General features: G+C 52.1%; 1 protein-coding gene across 1 annotated transcript; it reads right to left on the bottom strand.

Moving 5' to 3' along the window:
- Window positions 1–8,323: 8,323 nt before the first annotated feature.
- TRH (thyrotropin releasing hormone) lies at window positions 8,324–11,477 on the bottom strand. The gene is made up of 3 exons (XM_036869692.1): window positions 11,376–11,477; window positions 10,172–10,384; window positions 8,324–9,512 (listed from the first exon to the last, which is right to left on the bottom strand). Exons 2-3 carry the CDS (start codon window positions 10,374–10,376, stop codon window positions 9,034–9,036), a joined length of 684 nt encoding a protein of 227 aa, XP_036725587.1. The 5' UTR covers window positions 10,377–10,384; window positions 11,376–11,477; the 3' UTR covers window positions 8,324–9,033.
- Window positions 11,478–11,697: the final 220 nt, after the last annotated feature.

The raw sequence follows: 11,697 nt of genomic DNA, 5'->3' as shown, positions 1-11,697 counted from the left end.
TAGATCATTCTTGATTGTTCATTCAGGAAGGAGAGAAGCTAATTGTGTGTCAATTGTCCATCTTCAGCCAGAAATCTCCCGAGATATTTAAAATATAGAATCGCCAGGAATTACTGGGCTCGAGGGAAGCACAGACGTCCAACCTCTGAAGAGCTGCATCCAGGCTGTCTTTAAAAATGTGCTCAAAGAGGGTGACATTTATAGATTATGTTAAACTTGTGTTATATTTGAAACACAAATGACTTGAGAAAAAACAGAATTTATTGGCTCAGGTAAGCGAAAAGGCCAAGGGTGTAAGGTAAGGCTGGATCCGGGTCTCAAAGTCACCAGACATCTGTCTGTCTCTCCAGTGCTTGACTGTCTTCTGAGTGGTGAAGATTCTCAGCCAGTTTCTTGCTTTGCCCTGGCCAGGTGGCCTCCTGCAGCTCCAGGCTAACACCCTACCAGTTTAGCAACCTGTGAGGGGAAAGAGTGCCTCTGGACCAAAGTTCCCACAGAAGCCCTGAAGCCGGCTCTCATCGGCCTGGTGTGGCCCATCCCTGAGCCGGTCACTGTTGGGGCAGTGAGGAGGTGGGGCCTGGGGCTGGCTCAGAACTGGGGAGTCAGGAGCACCCCCTGCCCCCTTGGCTGTGTGATCCAGGCAAAGCTCTGTATCTCTTTGTGCAGAAATGTCCTTATCATGGGGAACTTAGGATGATGCCTTTAAAAGCAGTAAGCCCTGAGCTCCATGCTGACGCCCCCTGCCAGGGTGAGCAATGCTGCCCAGAGGTAGGGGGCACAGCCATGGCCAAGAGCTCACACCTGGAGCCTGGAGACCTAGGTTGGCAGCTGGGCTCTGCCCTGTCTTGGTTGTGGCCTTGGGGCAAGAGATTTAACCGCTCTGTGCCTCAGTTTCCCGTGTGGATAATTGTAATAGTTACCTCCCGGGTGTGAAGACTAAGTAGGTCAAAATACATAAAGCCCTTAGAACAGTGTCTAACACACAGGAGTGCTAAGTCCAGCTCTTCTTAAGATAGTATGTGTGTATCAGTGTGTCTCAATCTCATTGCTCTCAGCACCCCTTCATGCACTTAAAAATTATTGACACCCCCCCAAAGAACTTTTGATTATATCTATTGATATTTCCCATATTAGAAATTAAACTGAGAATTTTTTAACATTTGCTTGTTTAAAAATAACTGGTAAATCCATGATGTGTTAACATAACTAAAATGTTTTCATGGAAAATATAGTTTTGTGAGAAAAGTGGCATTTTTACAAATTTTTTAATTGTCTGACTTAATAGAAGACAACTGGATTCTCTTATCTGCTTCTGCATTTATTCAACAGATTAAATTTTGGTTGAAGCATATGAAAGCCTTACACAGGTATGTAGTTAGGAAAGTGAAAACCTCGTGGTTCCCCTGAAAGGGTTTTAGGACCTGAAGGGTCATCAGAGCAGTGTCGCAGGAGAGCCCGCATTCCATCCATAGCTGTTCAACTTGGAAGCAGACTGGCTGGGTGTAAATCTCAGATGTGGGGCAAGTGGCCTAGCCTCTCTGTGCCTCTGTTTTCTCCTTGAGAGGGTTGAATGCCCTGCTTCCTGTGGAGTGGTTAGAGCAGTGCCTGACACATAGTAAGTGCTCAATAAACACTGACTGTTACGATTATTAGCTCAGAGTCTGGCACTAGCAGGGGCTCCCTTTTCTTCCTAGGTTGGGCATCTTCTCAGAGATAATGTTCAACCTCCCAAGGATGGCCTGGGGTTCCATGTCCTCCAGGGTTGCCCTGAGACGCCACACTCCTCCCAGTGGGGACCGGACTGAGCCTGACATGTGCCCTGTGCCACCTCTCTGGCCATAGGCCTAAAGCGGCCACCACCCCCAACACAGGCCTGTCAGCCTGTGGCACGTCAAACAGGGTGTACCTGCGTCGGTGCAGGGAAGCTCTCCCCCTTGGCAGCTGGCGATTAGGAAGTCACTCTCCACAATGGACAGGGTCTAATCAGCCTGCCGATAATCACCAGGCCCAGAACGTGGCCGCGATTCAGGAAAGATGATCCCCAAAGACTAGAGCCACTTAAATCCTGGCATTGACCACAGGTCCCCTTGGTAACCCATAACTCTCAGCACAGTTTAGCCACTGAGCTAATTGATGTTCTCCAAGGCAGTTAGCTCATACCCGGGCGATTGAAATGGGCTCTAATTGCCAACATCCTTCAGGTAAGAAGCCCCACATGTTCCACCACCCAAGAGGCCTGAGCAGGAACTGAGTCTCTCGGCAAACCAGTCCTCTGGTTGCATCTAATTAATCAAAATAAGGTTCGCAGAGAGAATTAATTAAAGAACATATCAGAGGAAGTCGTGACATCGGGATGGTTCACAGCAAAGTAGGACAGGAGGCTCACTGAATTTGTGAGAGGCAGCTCCTTGAAAGAATGTTCCCCGGCTTTTAAAGCTGCCTGAGCGAGGAACGGCAGGGATAGAGGAAAGACCACTGGCCTTGGAGTCTACAGAACTGGGGTGAGCCTGGTGGTACCACCCACGTGAGATGTGTGGCCGTGGGCGAGTTGCCTCACCTCTCCAAACCAGGCATCTCTCACCCATAAAGTAGGGGTGTAAATCGTGAGTGGAAAGTCCCTGCACAAAGGAGGTTCTTGGTGGCACAGTGCAGAGGTAAAAACCGGCACCTGCAGAGGGCTGTTAGATGTCCTCTAAGGCATTTTAAAAGGCAGAGTAATTGGGCAGATGTTACACTGGGTCACAACATAAGCTCTCAGCTCCGGGGCCATCCTTGAGGCCAGGCTCACAGGTTTGTAGCGACTGCGTAGCACCCTGCAGCATTTGGGTTTGCCCCTCCAGCTCCCGCTCAGGCAGGCCTGATCTCAAATCCCATCTCCACCTTCATTCACACATTTGACAAATGTTTGCTGAGCACGTGCCCTGTGCCGGCACTGTCCTCGGTGCTGGGGGTACAGGAGTGGTCCCTGCTTCATGGAGCGCAGAGTTTGGTGAAGGAGGAGGCATTTATGAAAAAATTGCCCAAGAAGACTGGCAGACGCTGCTGGTCCCTCACTCCATCCCCTCAGCGCTCACCTTTGCGGTACACACAATAGCATCCTAAGATTCTTCACCTGAGGGCCTCTAGTGGTCAGTGCTTGGGGCAAGCTGGAAGTGCCAGGGAGTTAACATCCCCAGGAGCAGCCCTCAACCCCTGATCAATGGGAATCAGAAGAAAATCTCCAGCTTCCTCACCCTGTCAAGTGGGAGACTGAGGCCTCTTCTACAGTTTCTCAAGGAAACCCTGCTCACTAATGCATCTACATTCACTTCCTTCCCTTTCCCGAATCCCTCCCCCACTCCGAGACCATTGCTTCCTGGGATCACCCTCCAAGTAAACCACTCGCACTCAAGTCCTCGTCTTGGGCTCTGGTACGGGGGGAACCAGCCTAAGACAGACATAATTACAAACTGTGACGGCTGCAAGGAAGGAGCGAGACGCAGTGCCACATCCCAACAAAGTGCTGTCTGAAATGACAGTTGAGGAGGGGAGGAGTTACCTAGTGTGAATCATCAGGAGTCAGCAGAGCAAATAGATATCGCTCTAGGAATGTTAAGTGGAAAAGTTAATTTAACATAACAGGGCTGGCGTTCAGCTAGTTGCACTGCTGTGGCCTCACAGGTTTGTCAGAATCCGTCCATTCTGATTGGACGTGCGCCCTGATTGGCTGATGCCTGTCTTGTACCAGTTGTTGAATATCTTGAATATCACTCTTGGAATAAAGTGCTTATGAAATTGTCAGAGCTTGGGGAGCAGTCCTGCAGAAAAATACCACAGAAGTGCCCTGCCAGGGAAGCTCTTTCCCAGTTTTCTAATCAGGAAACTGGGAAATGAGGAGGCTGCCATTGGAATCATCAAGTTAAGAAACCACTACCTGGGGACTTCCGTCGTGGTCCAATGGTTAAGAATCCACCTTCCAATGCAGGGGACGCAGGTTCGATCCCTTGTCGGGGATCCCACATGCTGTGGGGCAACTAAGCCCATGAGCCGCAACTAGAGAGCCAGTGTGCCGCAACGAAGATCCCTGCATGCCGCAACTAAGACCGACACAGCTAAATAAATAATAAATATTTTTTAAAAAAAGAACCCACTACTTAGAATACTATTCAGCAATCAAAAAGAACAAAGTAACAAAACATGTTACATCATGGATGAACTTCAAAAACATTATACCAATTGGCAAAAGCCAGGCATAAGAGACCACGTATTATAGATTCTATTAGTATAAAATACCCAGAAAAGGCAAATTGATATTTGAGAGAGAAGGTATATTAGTAGTTGCCTGGGGCTGAGAGTGGGGAGAGAGATTAATTGTAAATGGACACAGGGATTTTATTGGGAGTCTGAAAATGTTCTAAAACTGATTTATGCTGATGGTTGTACCTCTAGGTAAATTTACTAAAAATCATTGAATTGTATTCCTGCAATGAATAAATCTTATGATATGTAAAATATACCCCCAATAAAGTTGTTTAAAAGAGAAAAGAACATACTACCATAGCTATGAAGCTGGCCAGAAAGCCACTATCAACAACTGTCTCTAGATACGTAAGAGCTGGAGTTTGGACGGCAGGAAGCTGCTGCAGAAACAAATCATTATCACCTTGCTTTCCAGCAGGAATCGTCAAAGTGGCCTTCCCAATCTCACACAAGAGCTCACTGTGCTTCCACAATTCTAGCTGCAAGGGAGTCTTGGAAATGCAGTTTTTGCTTTCCAACCTCCACAGTTCAGGAAGCACCCTAGGAGGTGACCCAGGGTATGTGAGGAGTAGGAGAAAAGGAGGCTCCAGACAGAGGGAACAACACGGACAAAGGCCCTGAGGTGTGTTCAGGAAACAGAATGGGCAGGCCATGGTAAGGAGTTTGGATTTTATTCTAGGTGAGATGGAAGCTGCTGGCAGGTCTTAAGCAGGGTGGTTGCCATGGTCAGATCCGCTTCCCTCTGGCTGCTGTGTGGAAAATGGGCTTGGGGGACAGGAGTGGAAGCCAGAGTCCAGCAAATGATGGTGGCCGGGATGCGGGTGGTGGCAGAGGAACTGGGAGAAAATGGGTGGACTTGAGATATATCTAGGAGGTAAAATTTATAGGACACGGTAAAAATTGGATGCTAGGGGAGGGGAGGCATAGAGACAACCCCCAAGTTTCAGACTCATGAGCTGAGAAAAGTCACCTTACTTCTCTCTTAGTTTCCTTTTCTCTGAACTGGAGTTGACTATGATGAGTGATTAATTCATTCAACAGATATTTACAAATTACCTACTATGTGCTGGGCAGTGGGATAAAAGTGTTTTTCCCGATGTCTGGCCCCAGAGTAAGTGCTTAGGAAAATTTTCCTTTTTCTTTCATCCTTCAGAGCTCACCTCAAGTGCCCCTTCCCCCTGGAAGGCTTCCCTGATTCCACCCCAAACTGCACTGCTTTCTCACACTTCTAAGGGTTGGCAATCAGGGCTAGAAGATAGGGTGAAGGAGGAAAGGCATGGGCCAAAACACCGCAGATTTCCAGTGTTAACAACTCTAAGAACACTGATTTCTTCCCACTGAGCCTTTGTTCATGCTCTTTCCTTCTGCCTGAAATATCGTATCTCTTATTTATCCTTTGACTCAGCTTGGATGCTTCCTCCTCCAGGAAGCCTGCTTTGCCCAGCCAGACCTATTTGTTCTGCCATCTGTGTCTACCTTGCATACTTTGCTAACTACGAAGTGGTTGTCTGTCTCCCCACTGGATGGGGAGCCCCTTAAGGGCTGGGAGTCAGTCTAGGAAACTAAAATGGAAGTGACCTGAAGCTTTCAACATCCATTCAACAAATATATATTGAGCACCGACTTCATGCCAGGCCCTTATTTAGGCAGCTTTGACAAAAGCAGACACATATGAGAAGGGAAAGATGGGAAGGATTTCAGTGAAGAGAGAACAAGGTGGGAGGCATCTGTGTTAGTCAGAATTGGCTAAGTTTTGCTGTGGTAACAAAGAAACCCTGACATCTCTGTGACTTAATACAACACAAGTTTATTTCTTCCATGTGAGAAGTCTGATCTAACTTCCATCTGGTGACGCCAGGGCTCAGAATCCCTCCCTCCCATGCTCTGCTGTCTCAACCGGTAGCCTCCCAGGCTTCCTTGGCAGGAAGAAAAGGGTTAAGGGGCTCTAACTGCCACAGCCCCAGACTGACACTCCAGCTCACAGCCCATTGGCCAGGACTAGTCATATGACTCCATGCCAACTGCAAGGGAGCCTGGGAAATGTAGGGAAGCACATGCAGCATCTCTGCCACAGCATCCTAGGCCAAGCAAAAGGCATGTGTGTGAGAGGGGGAAGGACAGAGGTATTTGGGGAGCAGCATGCAGACTTTCTTAAGGATAAAGCCCCAGTGCCTGACAAGAACTCGCAATAAAGCCCCTATGTCTGGGCTTTTACTTTTTTTCTTTTTTGTGTATGTGATTGGAGAATGAAGGAAGGAAGGAACAAGTGTGTCTGCAAGACTCAGTTTTGAGTCTCTTCTGGTCTTGGAGCACTAGAGCTAAAGATGCCATTTATAAGGGTTTACTTGGTGCTAGGCACTATGCTTGGAGCTGGACACCTACTGCTCCATCTCATTTACTCCTTAGAACAACTCCGAGAAAGGTGTGGGGATTACTGTGCCCATTTTACAGATGGGAAGACTGAGGCTCAAATTGGTTTAATCATTTGTCTAGGACTGAAGCCAATGCCCAGACCCTTTCCATCATGCTGCACTGGTCTGATCACTCTCAGGGGCAGAGGGGAAATGTTAAATGGCTGGGGGAGTGGACTTCTCACTCTTCAAATGGTCCCATATCTGAGGAGGTAACAACAGTAGCCACACCAGGCAAGTTTGGAAGGAGGAGAGGGTAGGGTGTATTCTTGGGCAAGTACTTCACTCCTCCACACTCAACTGCAACTCAACTTCAAAAGGACATGACAGCCAGCCTTTTGGGGTGGCCATGGGATTGGATGAGAAAGTGTCTGTAAGCACTGAGCATTCAGGAAGTGCTCTGTAAGTGGCCCATGTTACCTGTATTAGGGTGTCCGCCTTCAGGGGGAGTCTGTGAGCAGAGGGTTTCCTGCTAGGGCCCTGATTGCCTTGATGGTGCCAGTGAAGAAAGCCAGAGGGCCTAGAGGAAAGGCCAGCTCTACCTTCAGGCACCTCGGGGCACCTAACCTCTGTGCCAGGTCCCTCATCAGAAAATAGAAATATCCATCAAATGCTCAATTTTTCAGCAGGCTTCTGAGAATATTAATGGAGATGGTGGGTGTGAGTGTATTTTATAAGCCCCGAGTCTCCCTCTAACCCCACCTCACCTGAACTGCGGTTCCCTGAGGAGAGGAGCAGAGTCTCAGACTCTCTTCCAGCCCCTCCTCTCCCTCCCCAAGAAGGTGACCAAAAGCTATTTGCAGAAAAGCCAAATAGCCCATCTGCCCACCAAAAAGAGGGTGTCCAATGCAGAGTCTAAGGCCTGAGGCAATTTCAGAGATGGAGTCAGAGGTAGCAAAGTGGAAACGAGTAAGCCAAACTCAGCCTCAGACAAGTCGCTTAACCTTTCCGTACCTTGGTTTCCTTGTTAGGAAATTTGGCATAATCATAGTAATGCCTAGGATTATTGTGAGGAGTAGAAGAATTAATATATGTAAAGTGCATAAGAACTGCCTGACACATAATATGTGTTGGCTATATGTTACTATTATTATTATTATTTTTATTTGATTCACCGGATGTCAAAGATTCTGGATTCAAGTGTCTTCAGATGGCCTCTTCATGTTAGCCCAAGTCTCCACCACTCCCTCTTGTCCTACACCCAGCCGGCCTCCCTGCCTGGCCCCCGAAGGTCCCTGGTTTGAGTTGCCAACCACAGCCTGTTCCTTTGTCCTCATCGTGCCTGCCAGATAACACAGGCTGTTGGTTCCTGCCACAGAACAATGACGATTACAAACCTGAGCCAGACCAGCCCTCTAACAATCAGGCAAACTCAAGGCAGGGTCCTGAGCTGCCTCTCACGCCCATGGCTCCACCTCAGCTAGCTGTGCGTCCTCCGGCAAGCCCTTCCTCACCTCCAGGCCTCAGTCTCCCCTGGTGTCAAATGGGCTCCAGAGCTCCAGTCCACCTCCCAGGCTTGTTCTGAGACGGGGACAGTGAAGAGGACCTTTCACCCCGCCAAGGTCCCTGATTCCCTTCTCAGCAGAGCTGGGGAGCTCTCAGCCTGTCCCCTCTCGATGCTGAAAAGAGAAATCCCACACCAGCTGAGACAGAACTGCGACGAACCGAGATTATCCAGGTGCAGGTTTTATTATCATTGATAGGGGAAAGGTGCCTAGAGGGTTACATACAAGCTGTGACTTCCAAGGTGATGTTTACAAATTCCTGCACATGTTTATTCCCACAGCCACCACACAGCACAGCAGCACCTACAATGCTTCCCCCCAGCAGAACACAGCTGTGGGTCAGGGCTCTTCCCACCCACAAAAGGATGCCCAAGAAGAGGAGGAGACCCGGGTACTGGGGGTGAAGTTTACACATGGCAAACCCTGACCCATGGGCAAGGGATGCAAGCTGGATTTGGACATCATGGCTTCAATCCCACCCACCCTCACTGCCTGTTCACACCAGAGGCACCCTGCCCCACTCTGGGGATCCCTTAGAAGACACAGCAGGGTCATCTTAGCCAGGGCTAGGGAGGGGAGCAGGCCTGCAGGGGTGTGGGGGGAGAGGGACTCTGGGATCTGCCCCCTTGCCAGTGGCGCAAAGTGGGGTAATATGGGGTTTTAACTCATAGGCTGGCTTTCTCACATCCCTGAAGTAGGCGGGTGAGGCCAGGGGTTTGATGTGTATGTATACCAGGGGCTCAGGTGTATGGTCAGGCATCTAAGGAGGAGGGAAAAAGGGGGTCACAAAGGAGTAGGGCATACAGGGCTCAAGACATTCTTAGACCCCAAACTGATTTTACAGGAAACGGGGCTCACTCCTCCAGGGGTTCCCTGGCCTAGGCTGATCGCCGCCCAGGGTGCTGCCGCTTCTCTTCAGCCCCCTGGCCCCTGCTCAGGTCATCCAGGAGGCCCAGCAGAAGGCTGGCTTGACCACAGGATCCGCGGGGCCCACATGGGCTTCCCAGGGCCCTCTTTCCCGGATGCTGGCGTTTCTCAGGCATCAGCTCTCCCTCCTCCTCCTCCTCTTCCCAGCTGCTTTGGGCCTGGGGATCCACCAGCCGTCTGCCTGGGTGCTGCCTCTTGGTGAAAGTGTACCCAAGCCAGGAGGAGCGCCGGCCAGGGTGCTGCCGCTTCTGCTGGCTTACATCCTCTGACCATGCAGCCACATCCTCCTGCCGGCCAGTGTGCTGCCGTTTGTGGGGTCCCACGGCCCCTCCTTCTTCCTCTTCCTCTTCAACTCCCTCTTCTAACTCCTCCTCCCTTTTGCCTGGATGCTGACGCTTGGAGAGCCAATGGGGTTGAAAGATCTGGGACTCTGGGGAAGGAAAGAGGCCAGTGAGGGACCCCCTGACCCCTAGGTGCCCACTTCAGCCTTCCTCCCAGTCAAGGCAGATCCCCACAGCACTCACCCAGATTCATGGCCTTGCACCTGCCTCTCAGGTCTCACAGACACATAGACACTCACACAGATGGTCAAGGGCATGGCCTCTGGTTCCAGTCTCAGCTCTGCCACTCCCTAGCTGTGTGACCGTAAGCAACTCACTTAACTTCTTTGAGCCTCAGTTTTCTTCTGTGTAAAATGGGGTGTGCGAGGGTAATAACAGTACCTATCTGATGCTTAGGAAGATCCTATCGTGTGATAAGGTGTTTGAAGTGCTTAGAACAGTGCCAGGCATAGTAGGTAGTAATTAACACTGTCACATACAAAAAGACTCTCTCTCCCTGGCACAGAATCTTTTCCACTGAAGGTCTGCCCTCTGAAATATTCCCGAAACTGCGATGGAAAAGGAGTCTGGTCCCAGGAAAGGGTCAACTCACCACCTGCCGAGGGTGTGGCCAGTGGGAGTTTCTGAGCTTCTGAAAGGCAAGAGGCTGAATGACCAAGTCGCTCCCTCCCCTTTGCGGCCGAGTTTCCCCTAAACCTCTTGGGCGTCCTCCTCTCAACACGCAGCCCCACACAATCTTGCCCCTCACCTGATTCGCTATCTTCCTGGTCCTCTCGGAGTCGCTGGAGGTCTTCCCGGAGGAGGAGGAGGGGCTCCGCCTGCCGCAGCAGGTCGTCCAGGCCCAGTTGCTCGGCGGCTATAGCCGCCTCCTGCTGGGCCACCTCCGGCTGTGCGCGGACACCGGTCAGGGTCAGGGTCAAAACCATGGCAAGCAGAAACCAAGGGCCGGACATCGTGGCGCCTGGGGTAGGGAGGACAGGGAGAGAGCATAGGTGCGCCGCGCTCCCCTCCCAGCCCATTCTATCGCCCGTTTTCCCGTCCTAGCGGAACCCCGAGGCCAGGGGGAACCAACCGTTCAAACACCCTTCCGGAGCAGGACCACCTGCCACCTTAGGGCGGGGCGGGGACAGCCGGAGGGTCTCCCTCGGGTCCTGGGCGTCCTCACCCGTAGGGATGCTTGGAGAGCCTGCCCGCGCCCAGTTCTGCCTGCGCGAGCCTGGAAGCCGTGGGAGCCCCATCGCCACCGCCACTTCTCAAGGCTGCGCGGAGCTGGGGCTGACTCTCCAGGAGTGTAAGCACCAAGACTGCAGCGCGGGCCCGACGGCCAGGATGCTAATTGCAGCGTTGCAGGCTAAAATTCTCCCCAAGTTTCCCAGCGCAACGCTCTCATTCCAACACTCCTTCTACAACGTTCTGACTGCAACGCGGACTCTATTTCTAATGCTAAGATTCTATGGCTAGGCTACGAATCTAATTCTAACGCTAAAATCCTAATTTCAACGTTAATTCCACCGCTAAAATCCTATTTTAGCGCTGAGAGTGAGATTCTAAGGCTGAGATTCGATTCCACCGCGAAAATTCTGTTTCTAACGTGCGGATTCGTCCGGATTCGAATTCTAACTCCCAAGATCTCCCGCCGATGTCCTGCCCAGCTGGCCCCCCGGCAGGGGTAGGATGCGAACCTTCCCACGACGCGCTGCGCGAGCGCTGCAGAGGCCGGGACGTGCGTGCCCACCCGGGAGGGACCGCCACCACTGCGCCCGCGCCGTGCCTCCGTCGGGCCCCGGCCTGAGCTGTGGAAGAGCCGGGGGTACGAGCGCAGCGCCCCTCCTGGGCGCGCTCCGGGCTCGAAAGCCGCCGCTTTCCGTGGGGCGCACCCGAAGGCGGGCGGAGGGCCCCCTTTCCAGGGCTCCAGACGCGGCCTGCGGGGGAGAAGGGACAGAGGTGGTTACCTGCCCGGCGCGAGCTCCGCGGACTGGTCCGGGATCCTGGGCTCCGATCCGGAGTTTTGGGGTCTGGAGTGGGCGGGTCAGGAGTCGGGGAACGCTCGCAGGACCCGGGACGCCGGCTGCCAGCTTCTCGGCGGGGCTGCCGCTTATATCTGCGCGAGGCGGCGGCGCGGGTGAGGTCAGCGGGGAGGGGTCGCGGCCGCCGGGAAGGGACGCTGACGGCAGCCGGCCCCGTGGGTACCCCGCCTGCCCGCCTGCCCGCCTGCCCGCCAGCTCCGCCGGAAATATGGGGCGGGGACGGCGGGGGCGGCGGAGGGTGGGAGGG

The sequence above is a fragment of the Balaenoptera musculus genome, chromosome 11, assembly GCF_009873245.2.
Source record: "Balaenoptera musculus isolate JJ_BM4_2016_0621 chromosome 11, mBalMus1.pri.v3, whole genome shotgun sequence".
NCBI classification, from domain to species: domain Eukaryota; kingdom Metazoa; phylum Chordata; class Mammalia; order Artiodactyla; family Balaenopteridae; genus Balaenoptera; species Balaenoptera musculus.
This window is presented reverse-complemented; position numbering and strand designations above follow the sequence as displayed.

Coding starts and splice junctions, on each gene's coding strand:
- TRH (XM_036869692.1), bottom strand. CDS start 10,376: ATGTCCGGCCCTTGGTTTCTGCTTGCCATGGTTTTGACCCTGACCCTG. Junction 9,513..10,171: donor CCAGGAAGATAGCGAATCAG/GTGAGGGGCAAG, acceptor TTCCTTCCCCAG/AGTCCCAGATCTTTCAACCC.